General features: G+C 41.7%; 1 protein-coding gene across 6 annotated transcripts in view; it reads right to left on the bottom strand.

Moving 5' to 3' along the window:
- myo9b (myosin IXB) overlaps positions 1–22,213 on the bottom strand; it is a 106,118-nt gene that overhangs the window by 25,146 nt on the left and 58,759 nt on the right. For 3 of the 6 annotated variants that reach the window (XM_079681087.1, XM_079681088.1, XM_079681092.1), the window contains exons 9-24: positions 19,272–19,401; positions 18,006–18,095; positions 17,083–17,199; positions 16,749–16,883; positions 16,296–16,417; positions 15,055–15,196; positions 14,725–14,920; positions 14,178–14,253; positions 11,938–12,030; positions 7,680–7,793; positions 5,550–5,589; positions 4,286–4,408; positions 3,835–3,915; positions 3,366–3,476; positions 1,637–1,762; positions 1,393–1,542 (exon numbers count right to left, since the gene is read on the bottom strand). In XM_079681087.1, coding sequence (XP_079537213.1) covers positions 1,393–1,542; positions 1,637–1,762; positions 3,366–3,476; positions 3,835–3,915; positions 4,286–4,408; positions 5,550–5,589; positions 7,680–7,793; positions 11,938–12,030; positions 14,178–14,253; positions 14,725–14,920; positions 15,055–15,196; positions 16,296–16,417; positions 16,749–16,883; positions 17,083–17,199; positions 18,006–18,095; positions 19,272–19,401 — 1,846 coding nt within the window. The remainder of the gene's footprint in view (positions 1–1,392; positions 1,543–1,636; positions 1,763–3,365; positions 3,477–3,834; positions 3,916–4,285; positions 4,409–5,549; positions 5,590–7,679; positions 7,794–11,937; positions 12,031–14,177; positions 14,254–14,724; positions 14,921–15,054; positions 15,197–16,295; positions 16,418–16,748; positions 16,884–17,082; positions 17,200–18,005; positions 18,096–19,271; positions 19,402–22,213) is intronic. The other 3 variants (XM_079681089.1, XM_079681090.1, XM_079681091.1) reach the window with 3 other exon arrangements.

A 22,213-nucleotide genomic window follows, 5' to 3' on the forward strand; every position in this document is an offset into this window, starting at 1 on the left:
CATTAAGAGCTTTACAATTCCCCTATTATACTGTTTTTCATCAATATATTACAGGTCTCAGATATATCCAGAACCTGTCTCTGATTGGCTGAAACACCAAACAGATCATTGCAGCATTACCCATAATCCCCTCTGTTTCAGCCCTGTTTCCAAAGTGCTGATTCTCTGTCTGTTACTTTAGATGAAAATAAGGAGCCCCTCCCCACGCCCCTCTGAGAGACATTTGGTTACAAAGAACTCAATGGTGCTCTAGGAGGAGATTCAGGTGATAAGGTGGGGGGGGGGGGGGGGGTTACCTTGGTTGCTGATTGGCTAATGGTTACACAAGACAAAACATCGTTATGACATCATAAAGTGGCCAAAATCTGATCAGCCCATTTTCAGACAGGTTTTTATAGAAATGGATCAAAAAGAGAGAGAATCTTTGTTCCTGAAACTTTCAGAGTCTCTTTCCACAGAGGGGACACATGTTGATGTAGAAGAGACATGAAGAAGAGGGGACACATGTTGATGTAGAAGAGACATGAAGAAGAGGGGACACATGTTGATGTAGAAGAGACATGAAGAAGAGGGGACACATGTTGATGTAGAAGAGACATGAAGAAGAGGGGACACATGTTGATGTAGAAGAGACATGAAGAAGAGGGGACACATGTTGATGTAGAAGAGACATGAAGAAGAAGGGACACATGTTGATGTAGAAGAGACATGAAGAAGAGGGGACACATGTTGATGTAGAAGAGACATGAAGAAGAGGGGACACATGTTGATGTAGAAGAGACATGAAGAAGAAGGGACACATGTTGATGTAGAAGAGACATGAAGAAGAAGGGACACATGTTGATGTAGAAGAGACATGAAGAAGAGGGGACACATGTTGATGTAGAAGAGACATGAAGAAGAGGGGACACATGTTGATGTAGAAGAGACATGAAGAAGAGGGGACACATGTTGATGTAGAAGAGACATGGAGAAGAGGGGACACATGTTGATGTAGAAGAGACATGAAGAAGAGGGGACACATGTTGATGTAGAAGAGACATGAAGAAGAGGGGACACATGTTGATGTAGAAGAGACATGAAGAAGAGGGGACACATGTTGGTGTAGAAGAGACATGGAGAAGTGGATTTTGAATAATAGCTGACTTTTAATTAACATGTTATAAAATGGCATTCAAAAACACTCATTTAAAAGCAAAGATTATAAAACATGAATAACAAAAGGTACATTAATTAAAGTTACAGTGTTCAACAGATCCTTGCCGTATTTGTTCAACATATCAAATGTATTTGCTCCCAGACATTCATGTGGCTAGTATTAGTAATATACTTCAGTTCTCTCCTAATGCTGATATACAAGCCTCCATCAGTAAATGGTGTGTCTGTGTTTACCTGAATCAAGATGGCGGCCTGTCTCATGTCCAGGAACTCTTTCCTCTGCAGGCGGCCTCTGACCCAGCGCTGGAGGAAGATGATCTTCCTCATCACGTCTTTGTGCAGCGTGTCCTGCAGCTGCTGGCGCTCCAGCTCCTTCAGAAACACCTGAACACAGAGAAGACACGCAGGGAAGAAAACATGAGCAAACACAAGGAATGAAGGGAGTTGAAGTTATAAAGGAATAAACCCAGTGGTGTACCTTAGTTTTGCCTATCTGGTACGTGGTGGGGTCCAGGCCCATCTTTTCCCCCAGCAGCGCGGAGATGTGCTCTTTAGAGGCGTCCGTGGTCTTCGGCAGCAAAACCCTGAACTGCTCTATGAACTCCTGCAGGGACAAGAAAGAGAAAAAGAAATACAGATTAGAAATGTATGGTCTGTTAGAGAAAGAGCTTCTGTGGTTGAGATGAATGGTCCAAACCTGAAGCACAATATTCAGGAATCCTGAAGTCAAATTTAAAAACCTTAAGACCCTTTCCATACATTTTAAGACCTCATCTCCACTTGGAGTTCTAACCGGTTACCTTGGCGACACACTTTACCTCACATTGACTATATACAGTATTGATTGTCCTTCCTCCTTATCTTCCAACCATTTGGACGCAGACTTGCATTTCCCCATAACGATGTTGCTTAACAACCGGCGTAAACGGGCCTTCGCATGCTATCAAGCAGTGAGCGTGCGATGTCCTGTTCAGATGACGTCAAATCCAACGGGATGCCATAAAGTACACAGAATCACACTACACACCTACGCAATGATTACATTCAGGCAGACTGTAGAATACAACCTCTTTGGACCATTTATATACTTATTGAAAACAAGCTACAAAATGTAATACCTTGGAAAATGCCTTTAATACTTTTTAATAGCCTTCATTTTCGCTAAATTGATTTATCAACTTTTAATACTTTTTAAGACCCCGCGGACCCCCTGTGTTAGAAAGATTGTTAGATATTAATAGCTCAACATTTACATGACCATTTCTTTCAGCTAAAGGAGGCAATCTACCAAAGTACTGGATTTCAACACGATGACTCCGCCTTCACACAAGGATTATTTCAGGTTCAAATCCTGTCTGAAAATAGGGAAACGCTCCACTATGTAAGAAAAATGTTAAGTAAATTCCCTTATATATATATATATCCTTTATTTAACCAGGTACAAGACTCATTGAGATTAAACTGTCTTTTCCAAGAGTGACCTGGCCAAGAAAGGCAGCATGAACGAAGTTACAACAGATAAAACACAGACAATACAGGCCGACGAATGCAGCTGTAAAACACAAACAAAAAGGCACATTCACCAGTCAATATGCAAAATAAAACAAACTATTACAAATCATTCAAAACTGGCAACATTTAAAACGATTTTTTGGGATATACAGTACGAGCACTCACATCTACTAATGGTGTCGTGTTCTCTGTCCTTTAGGATGGACCTGAATTCCCCCATAGTGATTACATCTGAGAGGGAGAATACATTATTCCAAGCTGTGGGGGGGGTATCAACTTAGTGTACTTTGTGTATCAAAGGCATAATGCCTAAAAATACCAAAACGTTCTTCTCTAACGGCAGTATTTTACAGTATGCAGATATCAGATATATGAGGATCTCAGTTCCAAACGGATCGTAGAACTAAATATTTTGTCTAACTAGTATGCATACTGCCTCGCAACAGTAGGTAATTTGTAAGGAAAATTGTGAGTATGTAATAAAAGTATAAAATAATATATGCAGTTTGGAACAGATTATATATCACAGAACTTGTCACCTCAGTACAAATTGTGACATTTTAAGATATTTGCCATTTGTTTCAAATGGTAAGCCAACTTTGAGTATTCAACCCTAGAAATAGTTTCCGTTGTAGTATTGCATGAGTTTCTATCCTCCTTATCATCAGCATGTTGAAAGAGTATGTGTGAAGTACCTGGAAAGTGTACTTGGCTCCGTAGCCTGACCGCCTGATGCGAACAGTTTCCAGCATTCCTGTGTATCTCAGCTGCTGCATCACCAACGCCTCGTCCAGATGCATCTCCTTCTGCTCAGGACGACCACAAGCTTATTAACTTCATCCAGACCTTTCAGATACCAACATTTACCTACTTACAGAAACATCATCATCACTATAAATGAGAATTGTGTCAAAGATGTTATATACAAATGATCTGAGCTGCACATTTTATTTTGAAATTGTCATACTTAAATTTACTAAAATAATGTCATCATGCAAAAGAGCCCCTAGGTTTGGTTGACAGATATGAAAGGTGATTTCACTGCATCCATTTACACTTAAGATTCCCCCCTTTTCTGTCTTTAAGCTAAAAGGAAATGTCAGTATTCATTAAACCAAGACCAAGAATTCTAACAAGTCATATTAAAGAACAATAAGACCGCACCTTCTCGGCATTGGAGCGGATGCAGCGGATGAAGAAAGGCTCGGCTCTGTTTAGGGTCTCCAACAGTTTGGTCAGAGAGGTCTGAGGAGAAGGAGGAGAGGGGTTTGATGAAGGTTCAAGGTGTGTGCGCGCGTGCGTGCGTGCGTGCGTGCGTGTGTGTGTGTGTGTGTGTGTGTGTGTTCGGTGTGTGTGTGTTCGGTGTGTGTGTGTGTGTCTGGTGTGGTGTGGTGTGGTGTGGTGTGTGTTTGTTTGTTTGTTTTGTGTGTGTTTGTGTGTTTGTGTGTGTGTGTGTGTGTGTGTGTGTGTGTGGCGTGTGTGTTTTGTGCGTGTGGTGTGTGGGGTGTGTGTGGTGTGGTGGTGTGTGCGTGTGCGTGTGCGTGTGCGTGTGTGTGTGTGTGTGTGTGTGTGTGTGTGTGTGTGTGTGTGTGTGATATGCTGTAGGTGATGTTACCTGGAACTGAGCACTGATGCTGGGGGGTTTCTTCTTCTTGTGAACGTGCAGCAGAGACTTGGTGGTGCGGTCGTGCAGCGTCAGGCTCACGATGAACTTCAGAGACCGAGAGTCCAGCAAACTCTGAACAGCAGGAATACAGGAAATGATTATTCATTTATACTCCATCAAATATGACACTTGTTTTCTCAAATTCTTATTTGTTCTTTCATGAAAAGGTGCAACTTGCATTCTATAATCATGATCACGGCTTCAACAAACAATTACTTTCTCCATGATATTATATCTGGTGATATTTTCTATAAGATGTAATTAAAAAAAAAGGTAAAAATGTCCATCCAATCCAAAGTGATGTCTTTAAATGTCATGTTTCAGTCCAAAACCCAACAATATTCTCTTTAATATGATATCAAAACAGCAAAAAGCAGGAAATCTGTATATTTGAGAGGCTGAAAACAGCGTTTCATTACATTTTTGCGTGAAAAACTACTTAAATGACAAATTAAAAAATCGTAATAGTTGCCGATTGTCTTCCTGTTGATGGACTCATTGTTGCAGCAAAATGTCCTCTCCATTAAAGGCAGCTCATTGTGGAATAGCCTCCCAACTGAGATACGGGATTGTCCCACTCTCAATGTCAACTCAAAGAATGGTTGAGAAACAAACAGACGTGCAATCACCGCTAAATGCACTTTAACACAGCCCGCACACTTTCAAGTTTGGTCTGCTGCAAGCGGGCGGCAGGAGCGGGGCTGTCGGCATCAGCAGTGTGCTTGGATTGTATATATGCTATTTTAAACTCGCGCTCTGAAACTACGGGGCGGGCAAGGACCAAAAAATGCACATGCGTTAAAATAATTAGTGGCGTTAATTTTTTTTCACCGCTAAATGCACTTTAACACAGTCCTCTTGCACTTTACATGTCGTTGCTGCCACATTGTACTGCCATGTGGTTAATGCTTGTATGCTGCTCTTGCTATTTTTGCATATCATGTATTTATTTTTGCTATGTTTATAAATGTCATGTTCTTATATGTTGTATGTCATGGGACTACGGATGGAAATTAGCTCAAAGCTCAAATCTGGCTCATTTACACTTGTAAGCATTATTTAGTTTTAAAGTGTTCATTAATGTGCATTGTCCCGGTTCAAATAAACGATCAAAGAAATACGATTTTAATAGGACAGCAAACATGTGAAATATTTTCAAACCGTGTTATAAAACCCCCTGAACAAAGGCTCTCCCCTCTCTACTGGTGTTTACCTTGGGGATGACCTGCCTCTGTTTGGCGTTCTTGTTCTTCCTGTGGAAGAGAGACAGAGGGTGAGTTAGAGGGACTGGAGCGTTGGAGGCCTGAGGAGCGATGATGGAGAAGTAGTAGATGGAGCGTGTGAAGCCGGGTTAGTACGGACGGCTGACTCCTTCATGCGCTGCGATGAAATCCAGGGTCGCACCTGGAGGACGGGATGAATGACGGGCAGAGAATGAGTGAGGGGGTGAGGATGGAAAGGGAGGAAGACGATGATGAAGGAGAGGGATTTCTGCAGGAGATGAGATGACATCTAAAGAAATCAGCTCAGCAGAGACTCACCATTCAGACAGACATGCTCTCTTGCATCGCTACATAAAGAGAGCCATAACTTCAGATCCTGCTTTAATCTGTTTCCATGTGAGATTCTAACATGCCGAGAGGCCGTTTGGAAATATTTTTAAAAGACTTCACATGCCAGCAGCAGTTCTCTGATGATGCTCATGCAGCAGAAATGAACGTATTTAAGGCATTTCAGCTCCATCCTTCAAATAAACTCGACAGTGTCTCCAAACAACGCCAATAATGTAACGTGTGCAGATGAAGCAGTGTTCAGCGTTCAGTGTTTTTATTGGATAAAAGCTCATGAGACGCTAATGATAAGAGTTGTTTAGATAAAGATACGAGAATGGGGAATGTCTCCCAAACAGCCTAATTTGGTATTGCCAAAAAATGGAGGCTGTGAACTGATCTGATATCACGTTATCATATCGTTTATCAGTTTGTTTACGCTGCAGAACAACAACAGTATGAGTCACTGGGAACGTGATCCGCAACAAATCCAGAAGTGATTCCGTTCGTAGCTAAAGTGTGAGCCATCTCGCTTCCTTTCATCTCTGTTTCGTCTGTCCCTATTTTTTGTTATAACTGACTAGATATTGAAAGACCATCATTTTCTGAAGGTATTCATGTGTTTGAAATGATCTAATATACATATATGAAACAAATATGGCAATTATATTACGTGTTACAATAGTATACAGCCAATACAACAATAATAGGTATTTTAAGGGCTGTACGATTTGGAACTAAGTAATAGATAATATTTTGACTTCTATTGGAACTACAATATGGTTCTTAATTTGCAGCAAATTATTATTTTTGAAACATTATTCACAATAGGCTATATATGAAATATTTTAAAAAGACCGTGGTGTGGTTACTTTTGACGATCTCTACCAAATAGATTATGCTTTTTTAACTTTGCAAAATATGATTTATAGACCGGAACATATCTGGAGCACCCAAAAAGTTTCAGATATTTTCACATATTTAGCCTTTTCCAATAATGCTATATGGATATTGCACCAGTCCATATGGCTGAATCCATACATTTAAAGTGGACCTATCATGCTATATTTGAATAATATAGTGTAGGACCATACCTATATAAGGCATATTTATACTTTTTATTTTTCAAAATACCAAACAGATCATGCATTTTAGCCATTCCTCATTTCGCTCAATTTAACATTGTCTTTGCATGGGCTGATTCTGTGAGAACAGCACCACCTACAGGCCTGGCATATGTACTACAGCGTCTCCAGCGCTTTCCAACGGCAATGTCCGTGGCTGTCTCCTCCTGATTGGTGGAGTTGGCCCAATAGCCGTAGCACCACTTCTGTGACGTCATAGAAGTGTTCAAATCTGGATCAGTCTGTATCAGATCCGTTGCAGCCCCTTTTTAAGAGATTTGGGTAAGGAGGAAAATAGAGAGGGTTGTGTTTTCTGACACTTGGTGAGTTCCCTGGAACACCGGGGACACATGTTCATGTATAAAAGACGCACAAAAGTGTATGTTGCATGATAGGTCCTCTTTAAGTTAGTTCTGCAGCATTATATATATATTCATACTTTAGTTTTTACGTATAAAATCTGTACTCGGTATTAGATGAAACCCAAGTTCAGATATCGGTAAAGAAAAACTGGTGTTGGGATGTCTTTAGTTGATGATCCATTGAGAAAGGTGACAGCTAAGACTAGTTATGGCTGGTTAGTGAGTGAAAATAAGCGGTGAACATTCTCCATGTTTTTTGGGGGGAATTCTGGAGCGTAGCTGAGGCCAGGTCTGTCTGCAGACTCACTGGAGGAGGTGTCGGGGGAAGCGGAGCCGACCCCAGGACTGCAGCAGCTTACGAGGGTCGTCTCCATCCAGCTGCAAGCTCTTAATGGAGCTGATGATCTCTGCATGCATGTCTCTGATCACACACACACACACACACCCAGTGAGGAGAGGGAGGGACCGACAAAAAGAGGAAGGACACTGCAGCAGATTGAACACCACGGTTGGGACACCTTAGGAGAAAACACACCACCACAGATACCAAACACAGAACACACACTGCAGGAAGCTGGGTCTTAGGAGGAACATCATGCTCTGCTCATCCGTCAACAATGAACCACAGAGTGTTTTCTCCCATACTTCGTGTTTATGTACACAGAAACCACAAGAAGACACACTCCACCACCCAACCATGCTGCCATATCTTTGATAAGACTGAACAAAGATAAGGGCTGTACCGAATACTTCAAAACAGAAGTACAATCGAAATGTCCTCCATCCGGATCTGATAATGTGAGAGGCATTTGGTATTTTTGTTTTAAAAATATGTAACCAATTATCTTCACATTGAGATATTTTTGCATTTTTTAGACTTTTCAAAAATAGTTTTAAGACATCTATTACCAATTAAAGGCTTTTTTTTAGCTTAATGAATTCAATGCCTTTAGACATTTTGAAGGACACTATGTTCTTTCATGATGATAGTGTAGTGAATCTGTTTTAACGGGGCAATAAAGCAGCCATCTAACAGCATCATGCATTCAATTTATATAACCATAACACACAAATATGTAACGGAGCGTCCACACGGCGGCGTGCGTTGAAGCTTGCCGGTGGGCGTGTCTGAAGCTCGACCAACAACCAATCACATTAATCTCCCGCCCCTGAAACACAAGCACGTGGTTTGATTGGCTAGAGCTTGTACTGATATATGATTTGATTGGCTGACGCTTCCATCGAAGCTTGAAAAGTTGAACTTTTCTCAACTTTTGAAGCGAGCCACGGAGACAAAGCGCCGCGACGGAACCTCAATGCAGTTCGGCAAAGCGTGACGTCGCCAAGTGAAAGTGAAGCTTCAACGCACGGCGCCGTGTGGACGGGCCCTAATATCAAATATACATGTATATATTTTTGCCAGGTTGATGCAACCATAAATATATTCAGACAACACTTTCCAGGCTTCATTTGACAATTAAGAAAAAAAGAATCTTCAATTGTTTTTAATAAAGATATTCGGTACAACCCTAAAACACACACACACACACGATGGATTGGAGCATGTAGGGGTCTTTAACCCCCTATCTCCCTGCCTCTGTGGTAGTTAACATGCAGATTTGAGGCTCAGTGTGGTCGGCCATCTTTTTCCATGCTGGGGGGTGATGGGGGGGGGGGGGGGGGGTTACTCTCTGAGTGACGGTGAGTAGTTACTGGTGAGGTTTTTGGATTTTCATTCCTCACTTGGAGCTGGTGTTACACAAGAGAATGGGTCTGGTGAGAGTCTGAAAGCTGGTCCATGCAACACTTCTCTATACTTACCACCATGACTGAGCTTGAAACAGGAAGTGAACGGAGGGTCACACACACAGACAGAAAATGAGTCCCAGTGAATCTGACCTCTACACCTCGTGTTTCAGATCTGGTTAGTCTTATAAAAACTAATTATATTCTTATACTTTATTAATGTGCAGAAATATTCTACTTCATTCAGGTGCTGTTCTTTAAAAAAACTACTCTGTAATTTCAGAACTTTTTACGTGAACATCTTTATTTAATAAGTATTTAGTCTATTTTAATTTACACTGACTTATTTTGTATTATTTATATTGCTTATTATATAGATACTATAAGGAAATACACTGTTATACTGTTGAAATGCATATGTATTTATCTTATGTTTATAGTCTAATAAAGTGGGTTAGGGTTAATAGGTATTTATTTACTGTTTGTTTAAAAATAAATCCAAATTTGGGATCTATAAAGTGTATCCAATCCAATCTATTCTAATATAATCTAATGTAATCTGATATATGTCATTTTTAACTCATGTGTATCATGTATATTGTTTTAACCTGCTGTTGCTGTAACAAAATAACTTCACATGTTGGGGTCAAAGACTACATCTAATCAGATCTAATTTATTCTAATCTGAAACCAGGAGGTGTACGATCAAGATCCAGAGGGCTGAAAAATCAAAAAAATATTCTCCCTGGTTTAGTTCCATCCTGAGAAAGCTCCCCTAATTCCTTTTGTCTGTTCAACTTGAGGCCTGTGTGTGTGTGTGTGTGTGTGTGTGTGTGTGTGTGTGTGTGTGTGTGTGTGTGTGTGTGTGTGTGTGTGTGTGTGAGCTCCACGGTTGATGTAAGTAATCGGGGGGGCTAATCAGAGAAGGCCAGGAACAACACCTTCCTGTTCTGTGGAGCAGGAATAATAAACGTGAGGACGGAGAGCGGATATCACGGCTTCAGGAGAACGAGAGGGAAGGTACTGTAAAGGGCGACTTCTCTGCACTGTGTTATACTGGTGCACTGAACTTCCTCCTCTACTTTCATTATTATAGAAGCAGACATCGCAATATTTAACAAACTTGACCCTCTGTGATGAAACCTTGTTTGGTTTGGATTCATTAACCCTCTTAAATACTACTATTTAGACATACTTATGGCTATTTTACTAATATATATTTAGACTGTAAGTGTAAATATGCACATTGACATTGAATTTTATCTCGTTGCACTGTCATCGCTACTACCACTGCTTTTACCACTCTTATTTATTTATTGTGTCTATTTTTTACTGCAGTGAGAGTTGCCAAGGAAATGTCGTTGTACTTTGTATGATGACAAATAAAGTTATATTCATATTCATTAAACAAACCCACCAGAGGGTTTAAAAAGCCAATTTCTTTTAAAGAATTGCCACAAAATAAGCCATTTATCTTAGCCAGAATCGGTAAAAAATGACATTATTGTTTAACTTTTAGATGCTGTTTGAATGAATCATGTGTTACGGGCACTTCTGTCAGGAAACGTGACAAATCTAAGCAAAAATATTTCAATAAAACCTATTTATTCCACGTGTCTCTTTGAACATCTTGACACAATTATCACATCTGCACTCCCTAGGTCAGGGGGGTCAAACTCAAATACACAGTGGGCCAAAAAATATAAAAATGGGTACTAGTCGAGGGCCGGACTGGTTCAACGTTTATTGCAAAACTTATTGAAATGAACTTGTTGCACATATTAAACCTGGAACTAACAAAGCTTAAATGATTGCCTATAAAAATAACATGAAACATTAAATAATCAGTTCATTCATTTCTTATGGCTCTATCTGCAGCTTTTCCAGAGTCATTTCTTATGATCACATTTTCCCACAGGCCAACAACAGCTTCAACAAAACTATTTCCCTCAAAGAACAAAACAAACATGCCCTGTTGTCGTGAGAGAGAAAGTGCAGAAGGAAACATCCATTAAACTCAGTGTGCTGCTCTGTGATGCTAGCTCAGATACTTGGCATCTCATCTTGGGTGATAGGGCATGAATGTTTGGGCTCAGGCTCTGAGCTGAGGAGACCCTCAGGATGGAGTGAAGGTGTGCGTGCAATATACCGGCGGGCCAGATCTAATAGTAATTACAAATTATCCTGCGGGCCGAAATTAAATCCACCAAGGGCCTGATTTGGCCCCCGAGCCTCGAGTTTGACACATGTGCCCTAGATCGTGTAATGAACACATTACATTCTGGCCTTTTCAGAGCAGTTGGAAAGCCATGAAACCCATGACTGAAACCAACAGTCAGACCACAAAAACATTACAAAAAGACAGGATGTTTACTTATAATAGGAAGGAAAAAGAGAGGTTGAAGGTGAAACTGTAATCATCTAAATATGTTGATGTGTTTAAAATATAGAGCCGCTATTTCCCCCACTATAACACTGCGCATTTGGGAAATGGATTTAGGAATAATTCGATTTCATTCAAATTTTTGGAGTGCATTATTAAAGCTGCACATTTTGAGTTCTCCTTTCTTCTTGCCATAATTGTGCTTTTTCCAACGAGGGACTGACAGCAAAGCCACAGTGAGTGAAATGTGAGAGGATGTCCTGCAACTGCTTGTGGTTCAGAGGTTTTAAAACATATATTTAAAAGGATATTCCAATGTTTTTTTTAGATGGGAGCAAACTCAGAAAATAGAACAAACCGGTGTCTGTTTCCAGAAATAAAACCCATTTCCTTTCCATGTCTTCATGCCTTCCTCCTGTCCACCAGATGCACTTACTTCTTACTCTCATAGCTAGCAAAGATGTCTTCAAAGGCATCTAGAGGGCGCTCCTCTGAGTGATCAAAGCAGAAATCAAGCATAGAGGCTCGTCTGTGGAGGGGAGAGAACCGCACACAGGGGGGGGGGGGGGGTCACCAGGAGAGGAAAGGAGATGAGCTGAAGGAGGATCAAGGAGGCATAAAAGCTGTGATTTTGTCCATTAAAGGTCACCTATTATGCTAAATCCACTTCTCCATGTCTCTTCTACATCAACATGTGTCCCCTCTTCTCCATGTCTCTTCTACATCAACATGTGTCCCCTCTTCTTCATGTCTCTTCTACATCAACATGTGTCCCCTCTTCTTCATGTCTCTTCTACATCAGCATGTGTCCCCTCTTCTCCATGTCTCTTCTACATCAACATGTGTCCCCTCTTCTCCATGTCTCTTCTACATCAACATGTGTCCCCTCTTCTTCATGTCTCTTCTACATCAACATGTGTCCCCTCTTCTTCATGTCTCTTCTACATCAGCATGTGTCCCCTCTTCTCCATGTCTCTTCTACATCAACATGTGTCCCCTCTTCTCCATGTCTCTTCTACATCAACATGTGTCCCCTCTTCTCCATGTCTCTTCTACATCAACATGTATCCCCTCTTCTTCATGTCTCTTCTACATCAACATGTGTCCCCTCTTCTTCATGTCTCTTCTACATCAACATGTGTCCCCTCTTCTCCATGTCTCTTCTACATCAACATGTGTCCCCTCTTCTTCATGTCTCTTCTACATAAACATGTGTCCCCTCTTCTCCATGTCTCTTCTACATCAACATGTGTCCCCTCTTCTCCATGTCTCTTCTACATCAACATGTGTCCCCTCTTCTTCCTTTCTCTTCTACATCAACATGTGTCCCCTCTTCACCATGTCTCTTCTACATCAACATGTGTCCCCTCTTCTTCATGTCTCTTCTACATCAACATGTGTCCCCTCTTCTTCATGTCTCTTCTACATCAACATGTGTCCCCTCTTCTTAATGTCTCTTCTACATCAACATGTGTCCCCTCTTCTTCATGTCTCTTCTACATCAACATGTGTCCCCTCTTCTTCATGTCTCTTCTACATCAACATGTGTCCCCTCTTCTTCATGTCTCTTCTACATCAACATGTGTCCCCTCTTCTTCATGTCTCTTCTACATCAACATGTGTCCCCTCTTCTTAATGTCTCTTCTACATCAACATGTGTCCCCTCTTCTTCATGTCTCTTCTACATCAACATGTGTCCCCTATTCTTCATGTCTCTTCTACATCAACATGTGTCCCCTCTCCTTCATGTCTCTTCTAATTCAACATGTGTCCCCTCTCCTTCATGTCTCTTCTACATCAACATGTGTCCCCTCTCCTTCATGTCTCTTCTAATTCAACATGTGTCCCCTCTTCCTCATGTCTCTTCTAATTCAACATGTGTCCCCTCTCCTTCATGTCTCTTCTACATCAACATGTGTCCCCTCTGTGGAAAGAGACTCTGAAAGTTTCAGGAACAAAGATTCTCTCTCTTTTTGATCCATTTCTATAAAAACCTGTCTGAAAATGAGCTGATCAGATTTTGGCCACTTTATGATGTCATAACGATGTTTTGGCTTGTGTAACCATTAGCCAATCAGCAACCAAGGTGACAACCCCCCCCCCCCCCTGTTATCACCTGAATCTCCTCCTAGAGCACTCTTTTAACCAAATGTCTCTCAGAGGGGCGTGGGGAGGGACTCCTTATTTTCATCTAAAGTAACAGTAAAAGAATCAGCACTTTGGAAACAGGGCTGAAACAGAGGGGATTATGGGTAATGCTGCAATGATCCGTTTGGTGTTTCAGCCAATCAGAGACATGTTCTGTATATATCTGAGACCTGTGATATATTGATGAGAGACAGTATAATAGGAGACCTTTAAGGTAAATCAGGTTAACAGTTTATGTGTCTGATATTTCCCTTCTTCATCTCATCCAGCACCACGGGGTAAAAGTGATTAAAGTTTCCTTCACCTTCAACAGGGAGCATCGCAGAGGAAATATAACAGTTTATAAGAGGAGGGAAAGGATGCGGCTTCATTATATTCACACCAACAATAACCAGTGTGTGAATCATGGAAGAAGGGTTATTAAACAGTCTGCCTCCACGTACACAGGCAGATCCTCCAGAGGAAAGACACCTTAGAAAATCCAACAAAACTAAGAAAACATTCACATTTTTATTAAATATGACTTACTTGTACATTCGGTCCACCGGAGCATTGGATCGCTGAAGCTCTCCTAAAGGAGTTCTGGAGAGTGGACGGACAACACCTGAAACAGAACAATTAATACTTATTATTTACGAGAAAAACAATCACGAGTAGGCTTGTAAGTAGATTTAAATGTGATCAGAGTCATGTGATTGCAGCCGTTTCATTTAATATCAATCACGCTCTGTTCAACAAGAAGGACACACACACACACACACACACACACACACACACACACACACACACACACACACACACACACACACACACACACACACACACACACACACACACACACACACACACACACACACACACACACACACACACACACACACACACACACACACACACACACACACACACACACACACACACACACACACACACACACACACACTTGTAAATGCTCCTTATTGTCTTCTGTGTATATGTGATACAGTACTTGTATGCACTTGTCTTGTAACTCCTGTATCACTAAATGAATAAAAGCATTGTCCGTTCTTAAATGAATAAATTCAAGTAGAAATACCTGACGTTTTGGCGGCCCAGTTGCGCCCCGCCTCGTTGAAAGCAGCGAGGCCTCTGACGGCGGCTCGGAGGATCCCCCATCGGAACATGGCCACCGGGTCCATCCCGATCAGCTGACGCACGTACGCCCGGTCGCTGCTGCGCAACAACGCCACGATGTCCGGACGCATGTGGTCTGTGTTCTTCTCACGGAAATCCTTTGTAGATTCAAAAATGATCAGACAAATGGTCTCTGTGTCAAACGGTAGAATTGAATCCCGTAAAAACGGTACCTTCCAGATTGAAACCTGCTACTTATGATAGAGTCCACTTCCTTCTTGCGTCCCCTTACCTTGATCTGATATTTGACTTTCCCAGCAAAGTGTTGGATGACGAAAGCAGGCTCCATGACCGGGGTGGAGACAAAGTATTTGTTCCCCTGGTGCTGCTGCTTGAATTTGGCCAATAACGTCTCATCTGTGGCATGGGGAAAGCTGCAGGATGGGCACAGAGAGGAGAGGAAGAGGAGAGGAGAGGAGAGGAAGAGGAGAGGAAGAGGAGATGAGTCACTGATGATATAAAAAAAAACTGAGATGAATGAAAAAGGGTGTGGGATTCTTGGTTTTGTTTGAAGTTCAGCCTACAAGTTTAGAATATTACTGGCTGCAAGAAAAATGTGTTTTAACGCATATAGAGAGGTGAAGTCCCTCCCTTTCCGGGGGAGCTCCATGGGACCTTATTTCGGAAAAAGTTATGTATTGAAGTCAATGGAGAGAGAAAGATTATCTTTGGATCCCGTTTGAATTGTGCCACGAATTACACATATGATGTTTGTCAATTTAAAAGATCATTTTGCAAGTCAAAAAAATACAAATGTGTCATAAAACTGTGAAGTAACACTTTTTGTTTTGTGTGAAACGTTCAATGAACTACATCTCCCGTCTCGCACCACACACCAAGACGGCCGTCACGTTGGAACATTTTACTTCTTTCTTTCAGAACGAGGCGGAAAGTATTAAAAGAGGTGAAAATCACTCCAAGTCTGGGCATGTTGAGAGCTGTACATACATACAAGGGGAGTTAGTCGGTTCCGTGAGAGCCAGCATGCGGGACCGGGATTCTGGGATTTGTAGTCTTTCTAGTTGCGTATTTTTCATAGTCTTATATTTCAACAGTTTTACGACAAACTGACTTTTTTGACATGGAAATAATTGTTTTTATTGACAAACATCATATGTGTAATTCATGGCACAATTCAAACGGGATTGAAAGATAATCTTTCTCTCTCCATTGACTTCAATGCAAACTTTTTCCGAAATAAGGTCCCATGGGGCGGAAGTAGATGGGCGGGACTTCGCCTCTCTATTTAGCCTTTAATAAATATTGTTCTTCCGGCAATTTGAATATTGCACTGGTCCATATTGAGATATTGAAACGAAACTGTGATGAACTGTGCAACCCCTTTGTTTTCTACATACAGACACTTGAATTGTTTCTTCTACTGGTGTGTCTGTTTGATTTGTATTGATTTGGTTCAAACAAAACAAAAGTGTCGAGCATAAGATAGCAGCAGTGTGAAGGCCTGTTTCTTACTTGCTCTCCTCGTCCAGCAGGTAGAGCAGGCCGGTGGGCTTCTTGCTGGTCAGGTGGATGCAGCCCACGTTGTCGGTGTAGTCGATGTTGTGCCACGTGATTCCCTCCGCCTGGTACTCCTCCTGCATGAGTCAGGACAAAAGACGTTGGTTAGTGAGCTCATAAAGTCACGTTGACACATCCTGATCTCCTTCCTGGACATATTGGTGTGTAGAAATGTGAAACAAACTTCCATGAGTAAATATTTGAACAATAAATCCAACGTTGCTTTCCTGTTGAGAGCAGATAAGATCATGAACAAGCCTTCAGAGGAAATGTTTGGGTGAGTCACCGCTAAAGCAGTCAATTCATATATACACACAGAGCGGGTGGAGAGCCGTAAGAGAGAATCACAGGAGAGGGTCCTCCCATTGAGGGGTATGGGGGTGTTGAGAGAGGAAGGAGAGCACCCACCTGCTCCAGGTTGAAGATGTGATGGTTGAAGTAATACTGCAGCTGCTCGTTGGCATAGTTGATGCAGAACTGCTCGAAGCTGTTGGTCTCAAAGTCCTCGAAGCCAAAGATGTCCAGGACGCCGATGGACAAACACTGGGGGAGAGGAGCAGGAAGGGGCATGAACACTTATCGTACAGGAAATAATCATATTTATAGCTTTTAATGAGGAACAGTCACATCAAAATTAGGTTTTTTTTAAGGTGCGTAAGCTGAGGGAGTGTGTGTGTGTGTGTGTGTGTGTGTGTGTGTGTGTGTGTGTGTGTGTGTGTGTGTGTGTGTGTGTGTGTCTTACGGGGACAGATTCCTCCATGTCCTTCTTGTTGAGCAGAGCGTGATTGATGCGCAGGACGATCCAGTCGAACAGCGCGCTGTACAGAGATTTGGCCATGGAGTCTCTGGCTGTGATCGCCTGATGGGGGGTTATTGTGAAGAAATAATTAATAACAGATCAAAGGGAAGATTCTTCTGAGGTGGAAAAGTACTATGTACTCAGGGACTACAGACGAAAAATAGCCTGTTGGCTAACTCTGGCGCATTTACAGAAATGTCAATCAATGTGCACTGTCGCTCTCAAATAAATATATATATATAAAAAAAATAAAAATAATGTGGATGCAAAATCCACTTCTTCATGTCTCTTCTACATCAACATGTGTCCCCTCTTCTCCATGTCTCTTCTACATCAACATGTGTCCCCTCTGTGGAAAGAGACTCTGAAAGTTTCAGGAACAAAGATTCTCTCTCTTTTTGATCCATTTCTATAAAAAACAGTCGGAAAATGAGCTGATCAGATTTTGGCCACTTTATGATGTCATAACGATGTTTTGTCTTGTGTAACCATTAGCCAATCAGCAACCAAGGTAACACCCCCCCCCCACCTTATCACCTGAATCTCCTCCTAGAGCACCATTGAGTTCTTTTTAACCAAATGTCTCTCAGAGGGGCGTGGGGAGGGGCTCCTTATTTTCATCTAAAGTAACAGACTGAGAATCGGCACTTTGGAAACAGGGCTGAAACAGAGAGGATTATGGGTAATGCTGCAATGATCTGTTTGGTGTTTCAGCCAATCAGAGACAGGCTCTGTATATATCTGAGACCTGTGATATATTGATGAAAAACAGTATAATAGGGGACCTTTAAGTTTAAATAGCAACACTACAAAGCCAACATATAATGTGGCGTTGGGCAGTGTTGCAGTAATGTGTCAGAGTTTACCTCAGAGTGGCTGTAGGGGAGGATCAGCTTGTCGTTAACCGTCACTGTTTTCCTCTTCGTCAGCGCCTCCACCAGCAGCTCCTCTTCAACCTGACAGAAACACACAGGTTAAAGGTCACAGTGAAGGATGCTTGATATATGTTGCTTACTATTTGTTTGCTGGTTTGATTTTGAGTTTTACTTAATTACTAGGGCTGTCAAGTTAACGTGTTAATAACACACATTTTCTTTAACAACGCTAATTATTTTAACGTGCGATTAACGCATGTGTAATTGTCCTCGGCCCGCCCCGTAGTTTCAGAGCCCGAAGGCTTGACGTCGTTGTTGTTGCTGCTGTTAGTTGGATGGTGGGAGATTCGAGCGAGAGATATGGATAGAAGTAAAGGTGTTTTAAACAGCGAGCCAAGCACACAGCTGATGCTGACAGCTCCTGCCGCTCGCTTGCGCTTGGGAGACGCCTGGACAACAACAGCGATAGCTAAAAGGGGGGCTACAGCTTAACATTGTGGAGGACGAGGGGCTGTGTTAGATCATTCGGATCGCATCCAACGTGTCGACTGCACATCACAGCGCATTATTTTGCATTTCGCCGACCACTGCAAACAGGCTTGTCTGTTTGAGCAACTGACTCAGTGCAGAGAAGTCCACAGGGTTGGGAGAAAGTGTAAGAGAGAGAGAGAGAGAGAGAGAGAGAGAGAGAGAGAGAGAGAGAGAGAGAGTGTAAGAGAGAGAGAGAGAGAGAGAGTGTAAGAGAGAGAGAGAGAGAGAGAGAGAGTGTAAGAGAGAGAGAGAGAGAGAGAGAGAGTGTAAGAGAGAGAGAGAGAGAGAGAGAGTGTAAGAGAGAGAGAGAGAGAGAGAGAGAGAGAGAGAGAGAAAAGGTTCCAGGTTGTTGTATTGAAAATATTCAGGAGAATATTTGTCATTGTTCCGATGATAATAAACCAACATTTGCATAAAGCATATTTGTCCACTCATATGTTGATAAGAGTATTAAAAACTAGAAAAATATTCCTCTACGGTACATTTAGAACAGATCCAAAATGTGCCATTAATCGCGATTAAATATTTTAATCAACTGACAGCCCTATTAATGGCATATAAACTGTTGTTATCACTTGGTGCTACTTTAATACTTTAATAGATTCCTTTTTGGTTTCATCACAGATTGGACCTGATTGTATTTACATGTGCTTGCCACTTGTCCCCTGCTGTGCTACAAAGGATTCTATGACCACTTCCTCCCCAACCCTGCACCCAGTGAGTTACCATCAGCAGGTCAGAGAGCGTGGCCAGGACCTCCGGGGGTCCCACGTCCAGACCCTCATCTCTCCCCGTCGACTTCCTCCTGTAGGTCACGTTGCCCAGATACAAGATGGCAGAAAGCACGGAGAAGATCCTGCAACACAGTCACAGAGAATGAGTAAGAAACAGTGACTCTGCGGTCATATGACGACAACAGGAAGAGAGCGGCACACGCTGCTGTCCAATCATCTGTTTACCTCCAATCACTATTAGACTGAACAGAGGCATCGTATGGAGCTGCAGCTGCACGGTGTTTCTAATAAGCCGCTGCATTAGTCCATTAGATGCAGCTATTGTTTTGCTACACGGCCTCTTTGTTCTACTTTTTATTTTTGGTCATGTGACCTCAAAGCGCAGACCAAAATAACATCTCTGTTTCTGGGACAGAGAGGGGGGGGGGATACTTCCACATGTCTGGAGGAACATCATGGTTGCAGTCGAGTTGTCCAAAAATCAGCTCCTATCGTCTTCCCCTATCCACTATTCCTCAACCTCTTAAGGCTTAAGGGCTAGTGGATAGGAGAATTCAAAAGGACTTCATCCAAGTGGGGGAAGGAAGGAGGCGGGGTTATCATATCTGAGGAGGAATGGACAACAATATGGAAATATCAGTGGAAATGTACCAGTTCACATAACTGGAGGGAGTTGGTTGGAAAAGCCTGATAAGATATTTGATAACTCTCAGAAGTCTCATATGGTGCTAACTCCCCAGACTGCTGGAGAAAATGTGGAAATTCAAATGCAAATCATTATCACGTTTTCTGGGACTGCCCTGTTAAGGCAGGGTGTATGCAGGAATCCTGAAGTCAGATGTAACACCCTTTAAGACCTTTTCTAAGACCCTTTCCATACATTTTAAGACCTCATCTCCACTTGGAGTTCTAACCGGTTACCTTGGCGACACACTTTACCTCACATTGACTATATACAGTATTGATTGTCCTTCCTCCTTATCTTCCAACCATTTGGACGCAGACTTGCATTTCCCCATAACGATGTTGTTTAACAACCGGCGTAAACGGAGCTTCACACGCTATCAAGCAGTGAGCGTGAGATGTCCTGTTCAGGTGACGTCAAATCCAACGGGATGCCATAAATAAACTACACAGAATCACACTACACACCTACGCCATGATTACATTCAGGCAGACCGTAGAACACAACCTCTTTGGACAATTTATATACTTATTGAAAACAAGCTACAAAATGTAATACTTTGGAAAATGCCGTTTAATACTTTTTAATACGCTTCATTTTCGCTAAATTTATTCATCAACTTTGAATACTTTTTAAGACCCCGCGGACTCTCTTTTGGAGACAGATACATAAAGCCTTACAAGATATTTTCAAATGTCATGTGACCATGGAGAGTTCTTTGTTCTTTGGACTCACACTTCAAGAATGGACTAAAAAAGACAAATATGTATTAAATCTGTTGCTGGTGGCGAGTAAAAAAGCTCTTACAAAGAAGTGGTTATCATCAGATAGCCCAACTTTAAACGCATGGATGGATATCACAATGGACATTTACAAAATGGAGAGGATGACATCATCTGTCAATCACAAACTGGAACTATTTGTGTCACGATGGAGAAAGTGGACTGATTTCGTAAAACCTCATAGGCCAGATTTTATTTTTACAAATGTATGATTTTACTGTGAAGTCCCGATCACTCCCTAATGTTCGTACTTTTTACTGTTTTTATTTTATCTTTGTGTAAAAAAAAAAAAAAAGGCATTTCGGACAGACAAACTTAAGATGTACCATTATTATGTCTTGAAAAACAATGTGTAATTGTTTGCTGCCAAATGTCAATAAAAAATATATTACAAAAGGACTTAAAGGTTGGGTAGGTAATTCACTTCAGAAACACTTTGTTATATTCCATGGAATGCTCTGAACATCCCGAGAGCAATGACACATTTAATCGGGGATGGGCAACTTTGATGTAGGTGGCGGCCACATCATTGATGTACTGGCCACCAGGGGGCCGCAGATTCACTTGGAACACACACACACAAAAATTCCATGTGTTGTGTGTAATTATTAACAAATATACTAAGTCTGACTTCTTTATTGACATTTTACAATCTTTCAGGGAACATCCTCTAATAAGCTCACTAAACAAATATCAGTTCACAGAAATGTTATTACATTTTTACAAGTGGCATGTTTGTATTGAACAGGTTATTTAACAGTGGAATAAAACTATTTTAAACTATTGGAAAGCACGGAAAATGTGTGTGCATTGAGATTAACCATTAAGATGACATACACATGAAGTCATGAACACTAACCCAGACATTAGTTGTCTAACTTGAACCTAAAACACTTGTAGCCAGTCTCTGCATTCCCCTTATTCCACAATAAGGGGAATGTCAACACAGACACCTGTCAGCCCGCACTCTGCTGTTCCTCAGCGCCGCTCCCCCTCCGGCTGAATGAATTCAAAGCGTATAGTAATCATAGATAGCACGGAAGGGTCCGTGACAATTTGTTTTCATCTGATTTCAAATAAACAAAGTCTTGGCTTTCAGAATATTAAACTTGTTTCGCCAAATTCAGATGATAAATACAACTTTGAAGCTTGTACAGTAAAGGCATAATTACAAGGGGTAACTTAACGTCACAGCAGGCATAACAACAGCCGGTGTTTCTTGTGAGGGTTTCCCCGGGAAACAAACACAATACACACAAACGCGTCACAGATTATTTTGCGGTGCGCATGCGGCCCCCGGCCCGTCATTTGCCCATCCCTGCATTAAATGCTTTGACAATAAATACATACAAACATTTAATCTGTGGAAGCCGTAGCGCAGTAAAAAGCACGACCAATCATCTGAGCCGGCCCGGCTAAAGTAACTGGATGGCCTACCTGCCTGTCAGCCTTCCATCTGTGCACAAA

The sequence above is a fragment of the Notothenia rossii genome, assembly GCF_949606895.1.
Source record: "Notothenia rossii genome assembly, chromosome: 1".
Lineage (NCBI taxonomy): Eukaryota > Metazoa > Chordata > Actinopteri > Perciformes > Nototheniidae > Notothenia > Notothenia rossii.